This window comes from Astatotilapia calliptera, chromosome 13, assembly GCF_900246225.1.
Source record: "Astatotilapia calliptera chromosome 13, fAstCal1.2, whole genome shotgun sequence".
Lineage (NCBI taxonomy): Eukaryota > Metazoa > Chordata > Actinopteri > Cichliformes > Cichlidae > Astatotilapia > Astatotilapia calliptera.
In genome coordinates, this window is record NC_039314.1 from 29,891,497 (window position 1) to 29,912,522 (window position 21,026).

A 21,026-nucleotide genomic window follows, 5' to 3' on the forward strand; every position below is an offset into this window, starting at 1 on the left:
AAAATCGGGAGCAGGACGTGACCTTGGGGTTGTGATCTTGGTCTTGTTGCTGAATCCAGTTTGGAGTTTCCAGACTGAAGTGAACCTTGAGAGCTGCGCGCAGGTAACGTTTCTTTAACTTCGTTTAAAGTCAAACTGCTGATCAATAAAATAAAATTATTAACCGAGCGCTGGACACGCACCTGTAACTCAGGTGATTCCACCACAGCCGAACTTTAATGTGCCTCATTCTCGCGTGACAAACATTCGGGGTGACGTGAGCAGCTGTTACTCGATCACTGAGGATTATTGATGATCGATTATTGGGTCGTTTCAGCGCTGGCTGTGTTTGATGCAGATGAAGTGTGGAGGTGTTGGAGGTGTTGAGGTTGCGCTGTGATGTTTAAACTGGCTCGTTCTGCTTCTGTAATCCAGGCTCGTGTTTGTTGTCAGGCGCAAAGAATCCAGTTAAATAGCCACTGTGCTCGGCTCCTGGGGTTTGTTCTTGAGCTGCTTCACAGTTCAAAATGATCCTTTACCGCATACCGAGCCCTCAGATTCGCCAGTTTCCGGAATCCTGCCGAGGGGCCGCGGAGTGAGGACTTCCAGTGTGGCGTGTGGTGGTCTCGGTGTGGCCCACCTGCGGCTCAGATGTACCTGAAAGAAGTTCCAGAGGAAACAAGGCCTTTCTAACAGGAAGCGTGCTGCACGCCAGCCCTGCCGTCGGCCGTTTTACCCCGTGTGACCCGAGGCGGCTCCAGGCGCTCCGCCACACCTGCATCACCTCCATCCAGGTGTTCACGGTGGATCCAACGCGTGTGGCTCTGCTCGCACATTTCCCCGAAACGAACCCGTGAAACAGCCGTGCTGACGTCAGACATCTGCAGGGTTAGGGAACATTCATCGTTATGACACTGACCTCTGACCCTGAAGTTTTCCTTTAAGGCGCTCTGATGACATCCACAGACTTCATTACTGTAAATATGATCAAAAGAGAATTTTCTAGACACAGATGTTACAATATTTAATCATCTTGTCTGTTTTATTTATAAAGCACCAAAGACAACAGCAGTCGCCTCAAGGTGCTCACAGACTCACAAATATACAACAGACAGCAGCCAACAATCGCGTGACGCTCGCAGAGCACAGATGTGGTGCTGATGGTGCTGATGGTGCTACATTAAAATGAGACTTTTCTGTCCGCTCTGGAAAAATGAATGAAAGGAGAATTTCTACCTTACAGACGTGAAAATATCAAAGCAGATTAAAGAAGCTGAGGAGAGTTTAAATAAGGCTGAGGTCCGAGAGTCAAAGTTCAGAAAACTGTGTTTGGAGGAAGCAGCGAAGCTTCAGCAAGTCTTCCTCGTCTGTTTGTAGGACAGAAAGTTCTGACGGCGCCTAAACGCCTCGTTTGGTTTGCAAATCATTGAAAAAAATTCATCATTTTCTTTGAAAGATGAATTTTTCTGAGTAGCTTGAAAAACATTTTTCCAAAAACACATGAAAGCAGATGTAAATGTGACCTTTCCAGAGCTGCTCCCCCTCCTCCTCCTGTTGGGTTTTAGGCTAACAGTTTCCATTGGTTCTCAGTGTTTGTGCTAAGCTAACCCTGTGAAACCGAGGCTGTGGTGAAGGCGGACTGCTCCTTTAACTGTGTCTGTTGGGCCTGAGCTCCCTGATCGTCCCCACACATCACAGAGGAGGAGGAGGGTGGAAATTCCCACTGATGTGACTCCATCAGCACCGAGCTGTGTCATTAACCCTTCGCTTACCATCCACAGGAAAATCCCTGAAGGAGGAAGAACAGGTCAGCTGCCTCCTCCTCCTCATCATCATCATCATCGTCGTTGTCAGCGCTGAGCCATGGCAGGAGCCCTGCGGTACGTCTGCTGTTAACCCTGTAATGTGCTGTGATGCGTTTCCTGTTTGTTATGAGATGTTTTGGAATCCTGTTGCTCAAAGCTCAGCGACGCACAGGAATGTTTCTGTGGTTTCTACGGAAGCCCCGAAGCTCCAAAAAGTGATTTTTGTTTTGGTTTGTAGGTTGTGCACTGAAGTTAAAGCAGGTTGTGTATCTCACTTCCTGTCCTGCTCGCTGCAGCGCCAGGGTTTTGTTTTAAATCGCCATGGCACTATTATTATTATTGTTGTTGTTGTTATTAGTAATATTAATTCAACTTTATTTATAACAGTCGCCTCAAGGTGCTTTATATTGTAAGGTCGACCCTACAATAATACATACAGACAAAACCCCAACAATCATGTGACCCCCTATGAGCAGCACTTTGGTGACAGTGGGAAGGAAAAACTCCCTTTTAACAGGAAGAAACCTCCAGCAGAACCAGGCTCAGGGAGGGGCGGGGCCATCTGCTGCGACCCAAGACGTTTGGGTCCATGTTCTTTTCACCATTTTTAATCAGAACGACTTCACTTCAATGTTACACTGACTGCACTCACAGCGCTTTATGCAGCACACACAAACACACACATAAAGAGCAGTGATGTGATTGGTCCTCCAAACGAGTTTTTTACCCTCTGACAGTGAAACACCGACCGTGAGCTGATGAATGAGAGCAAACACAAACATGAATCAAAAGGTTAAAGGTCGTGAAAATGTGACAGTGTCACGCTTGGTGCACTCGGGTGTGTTTGTCCTCCACGTGTCTGCGTGGGTTGCCAGACAGGTGTGTTCGATCACCTGAGGAAATGAACCCAAACCTGCGTAGTGTCTGCGTCCTCCGGCTGTAGGCTCCACCCCCTCGCCCCTGACTTGATTTGCAGGAAAGAAATCATTTTTAAACCTCCAACAGACCGCCGCTCTGAAGCGTGTCATGCTTTCTCTCGTGGATTGCATAAATCATCATTCAGCGCAGCTCACATGTAGGTACGTAGTGCCCCTCTGCAGGCTTCCACAAGTTGTCCAATCAGAGAAAAGTATGTTTTTAAAGAGACAGGAGCCTGTTTGAGACGGAGGATGGACTGATGCTTCGGTCCCAAGCCGACAGCAGCCTGTTTTAGATTAAATAAATCATCTGACCAGCTGAGACCTCAGTCTGTTTTGTGTTTCCGTGACAACCAGCAGCTGATGACTAACACCTCGTTAAGGCGCATGGAGGTTGTTTCTGAAACAGCGGTTGCTACAAAACATCCCAGCGCAGTGGAAAGTTTGACTCTATATGGCTCTCACCTGAAAGCGATGGGAACCTCTGATGCAGACTGACGTTTGTTTATTCGTTCAGTTTGTTGCTGCTCTTCCTCATAATCAGAGCCAAGCTGCAGGAAGCGCCTGATGTTTACAATAGGGGCCAGTTTAATACGGGTCAGAATAAGAAAATAAAACTGACAAACCATCTCATCCTCAGATTTGGATTATAAGTGACGCCCTGTCTGCGCCTGTCAGGTAAAAATACACGTTAGACGCTGTCGGTTTTCTTCATCACTCCTGTATCAGCTCAGTGTATGTTTGCAATAATAATAATAACAACAGGAAATAATAATATTGTAGTGAGAATAATAACAGGTGTATTCGAGTCGTTCTAGTTCATTTTTCCTTGATGAGAAACTAAAAGAGCAGCGTTTGTGTCCCCGTGAAGCCCACACACACCCTGGTTTATTTAAAGTTTATTAAAGTTCTTCTGGCGGTTGTTCTGCTAACAGGCAGCAAAGACGACGTTGTTGCTGTTACATTTAGAAGTTCATATGTGGGGAATATTCTCTGACTCATGGCAAATATTTCCTGATTTTACATGCCTCCATTGAACTTCTCATCACAGAACAATAGTGGATTCAGACACTCGTATCACTGCAGTAAAAAGAACATAAATGTGTTTATCAGTGTGGAAACTAGTGCTGGGTCATTTCACACCGTTCACAGTAACACCGGTATGATGTTGGGCAACGATAAGAAAATGAAATATGGCGATAGAATATGGGTAAAACGCGCATGCGCAGTGCCTTTGTTTACATACGCACATGGCCGAAAAATGGCGGTGACGCAGAATGAGAAGAGCGAAAGCGGATCGTTGAGTAAAACCATGAACCTGAACTGGTTTGTAAAAATGCTGCAGCTTCACTGGTGTGGAACTGGTTTAGCTTCCGTCCGTCAGATACACAACAAAGCACTATTTTTGGTAGCGCATGCTAGCGGGCCGTCGTCATTACCGTGTTGTTTGGAAAATACGGCGCACTTAAAATCAATCCTTTGATTTTTCTGAAAGTCGACAGAGCCCCTTATAATCCCGTGTGCCTTATGTATGAACTCTGGTTGTGTTTACTGACCTCGAAACGATTTTATGTGCACGGCGCTCGAAAATCTGTCAGATGTTTCAGCACGACTTTGCTAAGCTACGAAGCCGCACCGCTTGATGGATTGTCGGAGCGTTACGGCTATCGTAGGCGGAGCCTCGCGGAGTGATACGTACTGTGCTTCAACATAATATTACCGTACTGTGTGTGTATGACCTCTTTTTAAGTGTTGTGGATATTATATGGATATATGTGGATATTATGCTGAGGATGTGTCGGCCAGTTTCCACTGGAAATGCCTTTTGGTTAAACTGTCAGTGAGGAATTTGCATTTGCACTGTTACGTTTTTATATAACTTTAATGCAGATAAAAAACAGCTGCTTGTTTCAGTGGAAATACATTGATGGGGTTTTTTGCACTAATAAAGTTGAGGAGTTGTAAAGTATTTTGTCTCGTGTCAATTATATCGTCAGTTATATCGTTATCGCAAATTTTCAAATGTATATATTGATATAAATATTTCTGCTCTGGTGGAAACAATCTGATTTATCTGAATGGAAAAGTTAAAGTTCAGCTTTTAAGGTTTTAATCTCTACTCGAGGCGGTTACAAGATGTTTGTTTTCATGACAGAAGCTCTGTTAATAATCTGGATCTGATTTGAGATTATTTCAGTTTCTTATTGGCTCTAACGTTCTGATCCATCACTTTGAGCGTTTCTTACTAACTAATGTTACTGACAGGTCGAATCCTCCTGCCTGTAAATCACTGTCTCATCTGTTTTAACATTTAGAAATGTTTGTGAGTCTAAGGGACGGTCTACGTAAGCATGAAACGCTCCACCTGTAGATCTCCACCCTCGTCCTGCTCTTCGTCTTTTCCTTCTAACGTATTGGAGGACGTGGATTTCCAGCAGCTGCAGGTTTTTCAGCCTGGCTCCACAGAAGCTGCTCTTTTGTCTGTTGTTAATGATCGCATGTGTTGTTGACGGTGGTGATGCTGCTCTGATACAGTGGATCACATGATCTGGATCTCCTGAACTGTCGGATACTGTCTCTGGGGCATACCTCAGGGTTCGGGTCTGGGACCACTTGTCTTTTCACTGCATGTGCTGCCACATGTTGCGGATCATTTCTATGCTGATGACGCTCTGACGGGTAACTCTTTGTTGTCATTGCACAGTCATACCTAGAACAACAGTACAATGAAATACGACACACAACACAAACAGGACAACACAGTAACTTAACTAAATAAAAGGAAGAAATAAAAGGGACGTTTTATTGCACATTTTTATTGTTATTATTATTATTATTGTTGTTACCCCCCCCCCAAAAAAAGTCCAGGGAGGTAGCCAATCAGGTCAGCTGATGTGCCGGTCCTTCAGGGAGGGAAGAGGATGTCCAATGATTTTTTGGGCCATATTAATGACCCTCTGAACCTACATGACGTTCATCAGCTGCCGGTCGCACTCTCCATAACTCCTCCTTCAGATCTTGAGCCCTGACATCAGGTAATGTTGGAGTCATATTTGATTCTTTCATTTGGCTCAGGTATCGAATACGTTGATAAAGCAGCGTACTTTAGACTTAACTGAAGTTAAACCGTCTGTTTCTGGTAGAAAGGTCTAATATAATGATTGCAGCGGGTTCATAATGCTGCTGACACGGAGGCGTGGCCATTATTGGCCCGTCCTCTGATTGTTGCACTGGCTTCCGGTGACGTGCACACAAACATTTCAAATATTGTCGCTAACTGCTTTACGGGGTTCGTCTACGTCACGTGTCATTCACTGAGGTCCGCCTACTAGCTGCTGATTGGTTCGCACTCCAGAATCTGTGAAACTCCAGAATCGTCTTCCTCATTACCAGCCTTCAAACTGAAGAAAACCCTTCTCTTCATCATCGTTCTCAGCTTCAGACTGGGTTCAGCTTCTGTTTTTCTATCATTGTTTTACTTTTTATCTTATTTCTCTTGTCTTTCTTTATTAAATGATTATTCTTATTTTTACTTGTTATGCAGCACTTTGCTCGTTGCTTCAGTGTGGGGTAGAAATGCAGCGACAGAATCAGGAGCGGCAGTGAGGCCGATAGCAGAAACTCAGTCTGCAGCTCGAACGTCTCAGGCTGATTATTTATAACCATCATAAACCAAACATAACCAGATTCAAGCTGCACAAGTTTCATGAAGGTCAGTGCAGCTCACAGCTGACTCACAAACCGTGAATAAGACACGAGAAGAACAAATCCAACAAAATAAAGAAAAGACACAAATAAACTAAACTAGGAACAATGTGCAGTAATCAATAAGCGCTGATCAGCAGGTGGAAGAAGCTTTCAGATCCATTCAAACCTGCAGCGTTTTTATTTACTGGTGAGACGAATCAGGATCCACAGTTTGGTTAAATACACACAAACGAAGAATGTGACATCACATTTGCACTGGCATGTTTTTTTTAAATACAGATGTTAATAATGTGCGTGACGATGACTCATTGTACCATCTGCTGGTGCAAATCGGTATTACACAAAAGTCAAACTGTATCTGAAGATAAAGTTTCACAAACTGAGCGCGCGGCTCTGTTCACATCATACATGCTTCCCTCAGGCTGGATCATCATAGCAAACATTTCTACTGCTATGCTGATGACACCCAGCTCTCTGTCCGTGAAGCCAGATAACACACATCAGTTAAACTGCAGGTCTTAAAGATTCCTGCAGCTGCTGTCAGCTGTTCTTCTGTGGTGAATGACTGAAGCTCTTCGGCTGTAGAGCGTCCGGATGCTTCGGGAAACAAGCTGAAGGAGCTGGAAGCAGCCTGGGACGTCTGCTCGAGGTCACAAACATGAAGTGTGTCGCATGGGCATCCTCAGCTGTTGTTTGTGTGTCTGCATCGCGTTCGGTGCTTCTCACGCTGCATGTTTCATCAGGTTAATTCAAGCGAATGACTGAAGCTGTTTCAGGGAAACATGAAAGAAATAACCTCTGTGGATTCCTGCAGACTTCCCCTCGGGTTTTCTCTCATCTTGCTCGTACTCTACCTTTGTGGGTTTGTCTCTGCACAGCGCTCTGATTGGTCGATGCGCTGAGAGGGGCTGTCCCGTCACAGCGGGTTGAAGCTGGGAGAGCAGTGAGCTTCGCATCAGTTTTGAGTCAGAGGCGTTAGACGAGGGACAGGAAGTCGAACGAGAAACCAGCAAAAAGACAGAAAAGAGAGCAAAGAGGAAGCAGAGCGGAGCCGGACGCCCGGCTGTGACAGAGCGCCGTTCACAGCTGTAACCTCTGCAGGTTCGTCCCTGTCTGCTGGTTCTAGCTTCACGCTGGGCTTCAGCTTTAATCAGCTGCTTTGTCTCAGTGTTAAACTGCTGGGGTCTGACGGCTGAACGCTGTCGGGCCGGTTTCTCGTCCGCTCTCTCGTGACTGTGCTGCAGACCTCATCAGCTGTTTACGCTCTGATGAGGTGAAATAAGCTGTGAGAGTGCGGCTGTAGTTATTTACTGCTCTTTAAGCTCCACACGGCTGCTTCCATTCGAAGCTGTTTCTGTAGAAGTCGTTCACACCATCATGAGTGTTATTTAAAGACTTTAACTGTCTCAGGATGTCGACTCTGTCTTTATTTTTCAGCTCGAATGTTTATCTCTGTTTTTCTTTTTGTTTGTTGTTGCTCTTCTTCCTCGTCTGCCTCACCGGCAGCAGCAGAGTGACATCAGCAGCTGTAGCCCCGCCTCCTCTCTCTGCAGGCCTGGGATTCTGGGGGTTTTCCTCAGCTCAGCCACTTCCAGGAAGTGACTGAAAGCAGAGCGAGATACGGGAAGGGGAGGGGCAGAGAGAGAGGGGGGAGATTAGAGACAAACAGCAGAGAAGAAGGAGGGAAGGAGAGAGGTCGTGCAGTGTTTGAGTGCGTGAAAGTGAAACTGCTGAACTTTGGATCGCTTTGCTGCGCTCTTGTGTCTTTGTCCGCCTCTCGGGACTTTCAGCTTCAGCCTGAGGGGGCTTAAAGCGACTCGGCTCGGCCGATGGTTCCTCCGACACGCCTCTGACTTTCTCAACGCTTCTCACTGACTGTCTCTGTTTGTGCTGCAGGATGACTGAAGCCCAGTTCATCGGCGGCTACGAGCACGACGTAAGTACTTTCTCTACATTTGTCTTTATTCTCTCCACTACAGGAAGTGTGTTTTTAATCCAGCTGATCAGCGAGCGTGCCTGAGCCTCGCTCTAACCGTTCGTTCTGACACGAGAACGTGGAAATGATTTCAGGTCTCCTCTGATTACATCATCCTGAGTGGATTCAGAGATTTTCTGCACATCTGTGAAGTTTTATTTGATGTCTAAAAGAAGAGACGCGTTTACATCAAAGCCTGAAATCAAAGCGTGCGGTGGGCTCTTTGTTGTAAACCTGTGGAGACCTCAGCAGGAAGCAGCGACACAAAACCAGTTCAGAAAACTTTTCATACGGTGCGCGAGGATCGGATCAGTGTTGGATGTTGACTCGGGAGCAATGACACCGTTTCCAGTTAAAGAGGAAGCCACTTCTCATTCAAAGAAGCACAGCTTTGTATTTAACCAGGCGAGAGGTGCAGGTGACACAACGAAGCGTCGCAGAGCTTCAGTCGGTTGCTGCTCGTTTTCGCTTTGATGCAACAACAACGCGTTTGAATAAAGTTGTTCCTGCTTCTCATTAACTGAGGAGGCCTACCACAAGCCAAACAGGCTCCAGATGTTTGCACTGGGTGTCTGCTTCAGGTTAGCTGCTGGAGTACGAGCTCAGCGCGGTGCGTTCATTAGGACGGCCGCAGTTGTCGCTCCTGTAGACGTGGCTCAGGATTAATGTGCAACTTACAAGCTTAAATTTGGTAAAGCATCCCAAAAATGACATTTAAAATCTTCTTCATTCTCTATATGAGTGAATTCTGTGCAGCTGAATGCAATCATGCAGAAAGGTGTAAAACAAGTGGAGGCAGTTAAAGAACAGAGTGCTTCAGTTACGGTAAGAAATAACCGATTCGTTTGAAACTCGTTAAAAAGCAGAAATCTGAGGGGCTGCGAGGGGGTTTACAGCGCTAATGATTCACGTTTAACTGATCAATCATTTTGATACCAGGGATGTGTCAGTTTTGCCGATAAATCGATGATTCACAGGAACGTTATGAAGCCCCTGAAACTGTTTTACAAGGGTTACCTAGGCAACTGGAGTCTGGAATGTCCGCCAGCGACCAATCGTAAGCCACAGAGTGAGGCACAACGAACGAGCCGCTTCCTGTGTGATGGAGGTGTTCCACAGGGATCGACATTGGGCCCGCTGCCTTTATACATCACAACTGTAACATGTGCTTTTACACCGACAGCACAGTCTGATGGTACTGAAAGGTCTGAGCTGTAAAGACGATCGATCGACGCTCTGTTAAAGATGTTTCTGCTTGTTCGTCCTCAGCTGCAGCAGTTCATGCCGTACGACTATATTCCAGTGGACATAAAGACAGAGCCCTTCATGCCTGAGACAGGTGAGCATTCAGGACGATGTCACAGTCACGTCAAACTATGGAACAGGTTGAACTCCCAGCTCATTTTTTGCCTCCTTAATCAGAAAAAAGATGCGTGCCATTGTAGGAAACAACATCAATCTGCAGACTCTCATTTGTGTTTGTTATTTAAGTCAGTTTGTTGCCTTTAACACACTGACCTCCTGTCTGAAGCATCTCACTGCACCACAACATCTGGTTTAAAAAGGTCAAAGGTGAACCATTAACGGGTCTGACTGAGAACACGGTCAGGCTGGAGTCAGGAGCTCCTGAGAACACACGAGTGTGTTTGAAACCAAGCCTTGTGAAGTCCAGAGCCTTTCACCATCTTTAGGTTTTGCTACAACCTCAAACAGCTCAGGATGGACGCAGCTCTCTGATCCTGCCCTGGGGGCGCCCCAGTACCCTCCCTCAGTTTTAGAAACATGTACAGTCTGGGTTTCATACCCAGAAGTGTGTGTGTGTGTGTGTCGGTTAGTGGGCATCAGTACTGTAACATGTTACAAGAAACTCCACAAAACTCCAGCGAATAACACCTGGTCATCTAGAACCTTCTAGAATTTACTCACGTCTGGTAACATTTTGCTTCTCACTGATGAAATAGTGAAAGTTGATGATGATTTTGAGAAATGATCAGTCACAGCGACTGACGAGTGTTTTTTCTTCACCTGTGTTTGTGTTGTAGCTCACGGCCCGTACATTCAGATCATCGAAGAGCCCAAACAGGTGAGACTCACATCTTACTTCCTGTTACAAACACGACAAGGCAGCGGTGGGTGGATAAAGACTGCAGTGGAAACATGGAGGTGACAAAGATAAAGATCGAAGCAGTCGTCAACAATATAGCGTAGCAATAAGACACAGACGGCCTGATAAACCTGGATTCTTGGTGGTTCAGATCTTCAACAATGGTTTAAACGTGATTGTTCCTTTGTTAGTGATTAACAGACGCCAGCATTACCGACGAACGGTCCATTAAGTGCTGTAGCTGCTGATGGTGTCCCACAGGGATCAGAGTCAGGTTCACTGCTTTGTCCCAGTCCAGTTTTATTCCCCTGAGCCTACCACAGACATCATAACATTAACGTCTTATCCTGATGTTTTAAAGTTTGAAGTAGAAAAGCTCTGACAATACAAAGTCTACAGCTGTGGTGGGATGCAGCGTGATGACGTAACACCAGCAGCACGACACAAAAATGTGTTTGTTGTTGTGTGTAACGTGAAGCCGAACGATGCCCTGCATGGCAAAGCAAACAAACAAAGGATTTGAACAGCGTGAGGTGATGAATGAGCTCAAAGCTCCGACCTGAGCTGAAGCTCAAACAGGAAGAAGAGACTTCGTTCAGACTCAGAGCGGTGCTTCCCCGGCGGGCTGATCCGCACGTTAATACAACAGTCACTTCCTTTTATCCAGGGTTTTCCCAACAGTCATATAAGAACACGGGACAGAGCCGACGAGCACAAACAGGGAGTTTCTGCTGCTAAAGGTTGCGTGTCTGCTGACTGTCTCTATGCAAATCGCTCAGTTCTGCTCTGAAGACAAAGGAAGTGCCGAGTTTACGCAACCAGTGCTGAAGTAGTGACGCAAACGCTCACAGCACCACAGCCTGCACACCGGCTCTGATATGCAGTCGCATTTTTAGCTTTTCTTCAGAATAAAGTTTTAATAAAGTTTAAGATCACGAGTCATGCACACAGCAGCTGTTTGTAATGAAATGAACAACAGTTTCAGACCCGTCGCCTTGTTTTAAATGTTGTTGAATTCATGCACTGCTTTGAAGAGAAAGTGAAACTGTGAGCGTGACGGCTCAGGGAAACAAATACAGATGTTCCCTTATCTTGACTGCTGTGCTTATCTTTAACGTGTGTGTGTTTACAGAGGGGATTTCGTTTCCGTTATGAGTGCGAGGGTCCATCACACGGCGGGCTCCCGGGGGCCTCCAGCGAGAAGAACAAGAGAACGTACCCCACAGTGAGGGTGGGTAACACACGTCAATAACAACCTCGGCATTTTGCCACGTTCACCTCTCCGGCGGTCAATGTTTCTGTACGTCGACCTAAAACTGAACTCAGTCAGGTCGTTTTAAAAACCAAACCTCGGACATTTGTTTCTGGACGAACGATCCAATAATCAATCAGTGCTGATCGGGAAATGTGGACGTGGAGTTTCCAGCCAGGTGGGGGCGAGCGCCACATTTGTACCGATCTTCACGACAGTTTGAGGAACAAATGTTCTTCACGCACACTGACAGTTTGCATCCAGGGAATCCGATGAGCGTCCCTGTTCGTGCTGTCTCTCTACATTTACAGTTAAAGACTTTTTGGAACTTTTTTATCGGGTATTTTCAGGACAGGAAATGTGGGAGAGCTCGGTACTACACCTGATCTCCCTGTGCGTGGAGACGCTCGGAGGAGCTCTTAGCAATAATAAACATAAATGTTTATCCGCAGAGAGCCACGCGTGTGTGGTAATGACGTAAAAGCCGGTGTCCCACAGGGCTCCACGCTGGGCTCGTTATCGTTCGTGTCCTAAAGCAGGTTTTGAAACGTTCTCCCACAATACGTTTTCTGATGTTTGTGTAATAATTGTGCAACACGTGGCTCAAAGTTCACCACTGCAGAACCTCCAGCCTTCATCTTTACACACCTTTAACCAGAACATCCACCATTTTTATTAAAGCTGTTCATGGAGTCCAACCTGAAGCCCGCCTGTGGCGTGCAGACCGTAATGCTGTCTTTGTTCCTCAGATCAATAACTACGTGGGTCTGGCCCGGGTCGAGGTCCAGCTAGTGACGCACACCGACCCTCCTCGCGTCCACGCCCACAGTCTGGTTGGACGCCACTGCGTCGAAAACGGCACCTGCACCATCGACATTGGCCCCAACGACCTCACCGCCTCGTCAGTATCCAATCACATCACGGCATTATTACCCCCTCCCTTTTTATTTACTTCCCCTTGGCCTTATTATTATTAAAAAACACAAGGACCCCCTCAGAGTCAGCTTCTAGTCAGTCTTTGGTCACTTTGAATCTTTTTTATTTAATATTTATTTTATTGTTATTTCGTTTTCTTTGTCAGTTGGATGTTGTTTTCGATGTGCTCTTTGTTGCTCTAAAGTTTGGATTTAGTGTCAGACAGTTTAAAGACAGAGAGGCAGACGGTTTGTGTGTTTGTGCCTCTTTGTGCTGCTGTGAGGGAAAAGTCCAAAGAGGAAGTCGCAGCTTTCTGTCTGAGATTCAGATGAAATCCAGCAAAGTGTTGGGAATCTTTACTGCAATGAAAAAACCCAGAGAGAAAAACAAAAACACACTGAACACATCGCTGCCTGTGTTTCACTGCAGTCACGACCTTTATGTAGAAAAGAGACTGTGCATAATGGATGATGTCACTTCCTGTAGGTTCAGCAACCTGGGGATCCTCCATGTGACCAAGAAGGGTGTGGTTGAAGTTCTGACCCGGAGGCTGAGAGAAGAGAAGAAGCGGCTCAAAGGGCCGCACTGTCACCTGACAGGTAGACTCACCTGAACACCTCAGTCCTGAGTCTTTGTTTCGCTTTGTCACCGTTTAAAATGGTTTGCTGTTCGTTTTCAGAAACGATAAGTAATCGTTTTGCTTTCAGACGTTCAGAAACAGAAAGTCAGAATTCTCCTTTCAGTTTTTGAACTTCCTGTTTCTTTAAGCATCAGAACATGCCGTGCTGTCATGTCCGCACACAAACGTCAGACCGTACACGTAGCGATCAGCTCAGCGGGACGAGCAGAATAAAAGGTGTCGAACTCGTGCGTGTTTGCAGATGTCGAGGAGTCGGCCATCGTGAAGGAGGCCAAGGAGCTAGGGAAGACGATGGACCTGAACATCGTCAGGTTAAAGTTCACCGCCTACCTGCAGGACAGCACCGGCGCCTTCACCCGAGCGCTGAAGCCCGTCGTCTCCAACCCCATCTACGACAGCAGTGAGTCCTCAGTAAAGATTTGCTTAGACGAGAGCTCGCTGTGCTGCAGAGGTGGACGAAATCAATGCTGACCATGCAGCGTCCTCAGGCCTCTGATTGGATAGAGGTTTGAGCGTCCTGCTCAGCTGATCTGAGCGCAGTGAACTTTGTAACGATGAGCTGTATTTGCAGACGTGTTTAGTGCTGAAGTAACCAGTTTGTTTATTAAAGTAAACAATGTAACTGATGAAGAAGCAGAAAATGAACCGCACTGCAGACGCTGACAGAAGCTCAGCTCTGATAAAAATCTGTTCCTCCTGCAGAGTCTCCCAACGCCTCCAACCTGAAGATCTCCCGCATGGATAAGACGTGCGGCTCGGTGCTCGGAGGAGACGAGATCTTCTTGCTCTGCGACAAAGTCCAGAAAGGTAAACAACAAACCTCCAGTGCTTTGTTTTCACCGCCGCTCAGGCTGCAGACATATCCCATCATGCCTCTGTGCTCCTCAGATGACATCGAGATCCGGTTTTACGAGGAGGACGAGGACGGATGCTGGGAGGCATTTGGGGACTTCTCACCTACGGACGTCCACAAACAGGTAAGTGTGTGTGTGGGAACCAATATCCCGTCCCCACAAGTTGGAGACTCAAAATGTGGTTTTAGTGTCAGGGTTACATTTGGGGTGTGTGTGTGTGTGTGTGTGTGTGTGTGCGTGTGTGTGCGTGTGTGTGTGTGTGTGCATGTGTGTGCATGTGTGCGCGCGCTCTGAGGGGAATTCCTCCAAACGGGCTGCAGACACATCTGCCCGCTGGACGAGTTCACCTGCCTCAGCTTCAGCTTGAGGCTGCGTTTGGGGGAAGCAGCTCTGCCAGAAATCCCGTCTCAGATCTGCTTCGTAGGAAATGTCTGAGTCGCCGAGAGACAAACAGAGGCAGCCTTCAACACAATAAACCTGCAGTTTGTGGGTTTGTGGTGTGTGACGTTAAAAATTGTGAAAAGAATATTAATAAAGTGTCGGTGGCTTTTTTCGATGTGCAGGAAAGCCCCCACGCACAGCACAGCATGTGTAACGTCATTAAAGAGGAAGTCATGTGACGCACTGCAGCTGTGCACAGTGAACACAGACGACTGTCAGTGTTTTTATAAATGCTCTCATCACTGCACTCACCTCAGGTTTTTCTACTCCTGCTCTGTATGATGTCACAAAGGGCAGGTAGCTCCCAGCCACAGAAGCCCCACCCACTTTAAAGTCTTGCATTTGTGAGCGTGCTCAGAGAGGAATAAGGCGTTTATTTAGTAGAGATCCATCGTGGATCACATGTCTGAACTGAAATGGAACCAGCCCCTTAGTTTGGCTCGCAGTGGAGCTGATGTTTCCCATAAGGCACTGCTGTCCTGCTACTGCGTGCTGATTGGTCGGTTAAGGGTTTAGGATGCTGTAAAGCGGCTTGTGCTGTTGTGATGTTCCTGATACTCACAGAAACCAGCAAAACTTTTTTCTCCAGTCTGTTAAAGACGCTTTTACCAGCTCAAGAGCGCCCCCTGTGGAACAGGAAGACCATACACGGGCGGTTCTCCGTGGTGTTGGAGGCTCTTTGGCATTGTCTTAAAGGGGGAGGAGCTACAACAGCTTATTTTAGGCCAAGGGTGATCTGAGGGGCTGTGTAATGTAAAGAAGGATTATTTCGAGCCTTCACTCATGCAAAGCTGGTCTAATAGAGGCCACGAAGAAGAAAACACTTAACACTGAGTAACTGTTCTCCTCCCTGCAGTACGCCATCGTGTTCAAAACGCCGGCCTATCACAGCACAGAGATCGAGCGGCCCGTCACCGTCTTCCTGCAGCTGAGGAGGAAGAAGGCGGGCGACAGCAGTGACCCCAAACAGTTCACTTACATCCCGCAAGTCCTAGGTGAGCCGCCACGCTGCACACAGCACATTCTAACCGGGCGCTGCCGGTAAATCCCCACAGAGGCTCGCAGATGTTTGGGGTTAAAGGTCACAGTTCTGGGGTTTCCCACAGTGGAAACTGTTGCCATGCACAGACTTTCAGTCCTCACCTACTCACTCAGGTGTTCATTACACAGCAGCGAGAGACACAAAGCGCACTTTCTAGTTTGTTTTCCGTCACCATCGTCTCGTCTTCTCTCCCTCGCAGACAAAGAGGAGGTGCTGAGGAAGAAGCAGAAGCCGCTGCCTCACTATGAGCACTGGAGAGGAGGAAGAGGAGGAGGAGGAGCCGGGGGATTTGGTGGATCAGGAGGAGGAGGTAGGAATGTTTCTAAGGTTGGCATGAGAAGGGGGATTTCCTCGCATGAACACGAGGAAGGCGTCTCTCAGACTCAAACGGACGCGGCGCCGGGCTTTCCTCAGCCGTCCTGAGTTTTGAATCTTCTTTCTGCAGGATTTCAGTTCCACCAGGAGATGAATGGAGCCGGGGGAGGAGCAGGAACGGGAGGGTTTTTTAATGTCTCTTTCTCTGGCTTCGGTAATGGGGGAGGGGCTCAGATGTCAGGCTCCGCCCCTCAGTCAGGTGCTGCTCAGCAGCAGCAGCAGACCGACAGACAGACAGGAGGACAGAGCGACTCGCCGCTCCGTCAGCAGCTCCTTCAGATCGGTAAGAAACAAAACTGTTCTCCTCTCGTCGTACGCCGATGACGTGCCGCTGTACGCTCTCTCACCTGAACCTCCACCTGTGCTGCGTTTCCAGCTGCTGCCCTCAACAGCAGAGTCTCTCAGAGCGCCCGGCAGACCGCCACCGCCCTGCTGCAGTACTGCAGCACTGGAGACGCTCGCGTCCTCCTCGCCATCCAGAGACACCTGTGTGGCATCCAAGATGGAAACGGAGACACGTGAGTGTTTCTGAGAACCAATCACAGCAAGTTTCTCCTCTGAGGTTTGTTTGGTGGCTTCACGTGTTTGTTTCTCCTTCCAGACCTTTACACCTGGCCATCATCCATCATCAGACAGGTGTGATCCAGCAGCTGATCCACACTCTGCTCAGCAGCCAGCAGCAAGGCATCATCCACACAGCCAACCACCTCCAGCAGGTAAGCTCCTCCCCCTCCTGTCTGATGTAGATAATGAGTAAACCCAGCTGTAACAGGTAATAACATCCTGCATAGTTTACAGGTTACTAGGTAAACTAGAACTCGCCTCATCTTTTTAGCTGCAGTCTGAGGACAGGTAAGCAGAAACTGGCAGATCAGGTGTTTTCAGATGCGCAGGTAAAGTCCTGGGAAGTTTTTCCTGTTTGGAGTGTTTGTGCTCTGATCGGAGCACGGAGCACACACCTGTTGGGCAGGTTAGGGCGCTGCAGGAAGCTGCAAACATCCTTATCACGTGACCGCTGACTCCTCCTCCTCTGCAGACTCCCTTGCACCTGGCGGTGATCACACGGCAGGTGAAGGTGGTGGAGGTGCTGCTGAAGGCGGGGGCTGACCCCAGCCTGGTGGACAAAGATGGCCGTACCCCCCTCCACCTGGCGGCGCTGGCCGGGGACCACAACATTCTTCGCTTCCTGCTGGCTCACCTGGGAGAATGCCACGCCCACCTGGTCAACATGCCTGATTTCCACGGTGAGAGGATGCCACACACACACACACACACACACACAGAAATATAAAAGGCTGAAAGTAACCGAAACGTTTCTCTCCGTCAGGCCTCCACCCACTTCACCTGGCTGTGAGGAGGGACGGCGAGCGCTGCCTGCGTCTGCTGGTGGAGGGCGGAGCCAAAATAAACGAGCCTGAGCAGAAGAGCGGGAACACCGCCCTCCACCTGGCCGTCAGAGAAAACCTGTTCAAGGTGGCCTGCCTGCTCATCACCGAGGTAACGAGACACAGCAGGGGGCGGAGCTTCTTTACATCAACCGGCAGTGTGAATCTGATGTCATTAATGTCTTTGTGTTTCCAGCTCCGAGCTGACGTTAACGCCTGCACGTTTGGAGGAAACACGCCGCTCCACCTAGCCGCAAGCCTCAGCTCGCCGACCTTCTGCTCCATGCTCATCGCTGCAGGTGAGACACGCACACATGGGGAGGCGGAGCCACGTTTAACAAACAGGTGATTAAAGGTGGGCTGTTCCTCAGGTGCTGATAAGTCCATCGAGAACGATGAGCCGCTCTTCTTCAGCTCCTCCTCCTCAGACGATGAAGATGAACCAATCAGAGAAGAAGAGAAAGAGCGAGAGGTCGCCCCAAAGACATCCAATCCCCGCAAGAGACCTGCAGGAGGCCACACCCCCCTGGACCTGGCTAAATGCCAAAAGGTAAGTTGTACTTTCAAAATAAAAGCATATTTTTCAGATGTAGAGACGACAGATGTACATGTGATCGACCAACTGCGTAAACAGCGGGGTAATCGATTCAGAGTAATCAGAGTACACCCTCAGGTGGCATTTTCTGAACGTCGTTACGGTTTGTGAGGACGCTAACAGAGAAGCTGTTGTGTGTGGCTACATCACCTCTTCAGGTCAGGAAAGTGTTGTCGCCATCTAAGAGTCCGAAGTCGGATCGCCGCGGCAGCGGGAACATCAGACCGACGACCAGCAGCACTGAAGGTTTGTCGGTTTTCTCTTTTTAGCTGATCGGCTTTCAGATGTTACTAAAAACAAGCTAACGTGAAGCTGCGATGCCGCCACAGAGGTGGAGCGCGCGGGGCTCGACGAGGACACGCTGTCACAGCTCGTGAACGTGCTGAGCGTCGGCGACGTCCCCTGGAAGAAACTGGCGGAGAAGTTGGGCATGATGACGCTGACTCACCTGTACCAGGACAGTCCGACGCCCTGCCACCAGCTGCTGCGCCATTACAAGGTAAGAGCCACGCCCACTGCACACGTGCCTCGCTGAGGCTGCGCGGGGTCACGTCTGACAGCCGGCCTCACGTGATGGCACCCCACGTGTCCGCCTCTCCCTCTGCCCGAGTCAATTAGAGGTCTCTTCCTGTTAACAGGGAGTTCGTCCTCGCCACCGTTTTAGGGTCTTTACCCTGAAATCAGCTGCAGGTAACAGCTCACCTGCCAGCCACGCCCCGGCTCTGCGACACAAACAGGAAGCATCGCTGGTGCTCATAGATGTTTCCGTAAGCTGTGCTGCTACTTCCTGTGCACACAGTCACATGATCGCTGTCAGTTTATTATTTAGAGGAAGACTCTGTGAGGGACGTTTCCTGTTTATCTCGATCAGGTTGTCAGACACACCTGTGACACCTGTGAGCAGCAACGCGTCTGTTATTACTGCCGAGTCTCTAACGTACCGCGTAAAGCACCTGGAGGGGACTTCGGTGATTTTCTGTAGAACTGAAACAAACTGAATGTCATGGGCTCCTCCTGGTGGAGTATGTGGGTACTGCAGCAGTGTGACTCATGTATCTCACAGGAGCTCGTGGCAGTCTTCCACGTTAAGCTGCAGAGGTGTGCTTTGTGACAGCTGCAGGTCAGATTAAACGTTTGTGTGTGTTTGCAGCTGGGTGGAGGTGCAGTCGAAGGCCTGGTTGAAGCTCTGCAGTCTCTCGGTCTGACAGAAGGAGTCCGACTGCTGAGGAACGCCGAGCTCCGAGACGACAAACACAACACAGGTAACTGACGGAGGCGTCCGTTAGCTCTGCTCAGATCTGATGTTTTACACGCTGCAGCGATAGAGCAGGACGGTACTGAGCATGTGCAGAACAGCGACGACTGGAATCTGTTTTTAGTCTCACATCTAACATCGAAGTGCTGCTTACGTTTTGTTACGTCCAACAGACCCACTCACCTCGTTCTTATTCTTCTCTTCAATCAGACATCACTGTCGACAGCGGCTTCGGCAGCCAACCAATGGAGGACGTGGAGCCGCCCGCGGGCGTGCAGTGACGAGTGCGTCACGAGCACCATCCTTCTGCGATCCATCAGAAACCTGCAGCGGGTTTCAGAGATCGGACTGTAAACGTTTGCTTCCTGTAGGATCGAGACGAACATTTGAAATCCAGCTCAGCGAATCAAGATGAAGTTTTTTATAAAACAAATACAGAGGATGGACGAATCGACGCTGAAACTGTACCATAGATCTCAGAGCGTGCTCTTTTTAACTTATGTTTCATTTTCCTGTAATAATTTCACTTTATTAAAGAGTATGTGTGTTGTGTCAATAACCTTTTTGAAAAGTTGGGTGGATGAAATGATCAATAAATCTGTTGTTTCACTTTCACACTGAGCTGCTTCTTCTCCATTCTGGAAACTGGAATTTCCCATTTTCTGTCCGGTCTGAAACGCAGCACGCCTGCTCCCTGATATGGACGATCCCAGCACCTCAAAAATAAAGTGACGATACCAAAACTAAACGTATAAGTTTGATGTGAAATATGAGCCAATCAGACCGCACTTCAGAGAGGAATTAAAAATAAACATTGAAGTTTACCAGAATGAAAAGACGGCGACCTGCCCGCCATGTGGCCGCGTTTTCTGAGGTAAGTTTAAAGGAGGAGCTAAGATCGCGGTCTCAGGTGTTTGACACACCGTAATCTCTCAGCAAGAGGATTTTAACTCTGATCCAAGAGGCGAACAAAAAGTGGCGGCTCACCATCAGCACAGGATTGATCCACCTGGAGACGGAGGAGCTCAGACTGCATCGTGGATTCTTTCACTGCATCTGTCTCCTGTGCAGAGGTCCTCCCTGCACTGCTGTGTTGTTGTGTGTCTGAGCTACACTGGGACATCGTGCTGGGAGAAGACTGTCTGACAAACCTGACTTCCTGTTTGTCCTTCTGATTCTCCCTCGTTGGTGTCTGACCTTCGTTTCTGTGCAGCTTCTCTGATTTGATGATAACCTTGTTTTAAGAGCCTCCTTTGCACATGTGTGTTCCTTTGTGGGAACATTTTCTGTGTTGTCCTGATTACTCCCAGTTTGTGTTCCCGAGGGTGGTGGGAGTCAAAGAGGACGAACTGGTCTGTGTGTGTGGGTAAACTTCCTCAGTGTTCACAGCACAGTGCAACACTGGTAACCTACAGCAGAACCCGCTTCACCCGATCAGACCTCAGACGCATATTTAGATACGAGTGGGAGACCAAGTTCAATGACATGAGTTTATCGGCTGTTGATCAAGTTGTTTCTTTGTGTGACGAACAGATTTATTTTTAGATAACTCATGACCAGAACTTGCCAAATTTGGCATACGCCATGAATTCATTTACTAGATGATGTCATTGCTGGAAAAACTGTCACTATGTGAGGGAGGGAAGATTAGCCAGTAGTAGCCTCAGCGTAGGTACAAAGTCCTGTCTGTGTCACAGCACCGGGTCTGCCACTCAGTGTTTTGTGTATTTCCTGTTTTATTCTTTGATTATTGTGTTTTCTCAGTGTTTCCTGTTTTATTTTGA

The 21,026-nt window shown here is 48.1% G+C and overlaps 1 protein-coding gene across 4 annotated transcripts; it reads left to right on the forward strand.

Annotated features, from left to right (window-relative positions):
• The first annotated feature begins 4 nt into the window (after positions 1-4).
• On the forward strand, positions 5-19,857 carry nfkb2 (nuclear factor of kappa light polypeptide gene enhancer in B-cells 2 (p49/p100)). Of its 4 annotated transcripts, none has more exons than XM_026189781.1 (24): positions 5-103; positions 1,761-1,859; positions 8,306-8,345; positions 9,654-9,723; positions 10,427-10,467; positions 11,621-11,719; positions 12,490-12,641; positions 13,142-13,254; positions 13,537-13,695; positions 13,998-14,102; positions 14,184-14,272; positions 15,447-15,585; positions 15,832-15,942; positions 16,078-16,290; positions 16,384-16,525; positions 16,609-16,723; positions 17,044-17,251; positions 17,335-17,504; positions 17,589-17,691; positions 17,764-17,942; positions 18,146-18,233; positions 18,317-18,486; positions 19,138-19,249; positions 19,453-19,857. In XM_026189781.1, the coding sequence occupies exons 2-24, from the start codon at positions 1,843-1,845 to the stop codon at positions 19,521-19,523; spliced, it is 2,706 nt and encodes a 901-aa protein (XP_026045566.1). In that variant the 5' UTR covers positions 5-103; positions 1,761-1,842; the 3' UTR covers positions 19,524-19,857. The 4 variants fall into 4 exon arrangements, with proteins under 4 accessions (XP_026045566.1, XP_026045568.1, XP_026045569.1 ...); XM_026189783.1 differs by lacking the exon at positions 5-103 and adding an exon at positions 166-867; XM_026189784.1 differs by lacking the exon at positions 5-103 and adding an exon at positions 891-956.
• The last annotated feature ends 1,169 nt before the right edge of the window (positions 19,858-21,026 follow it).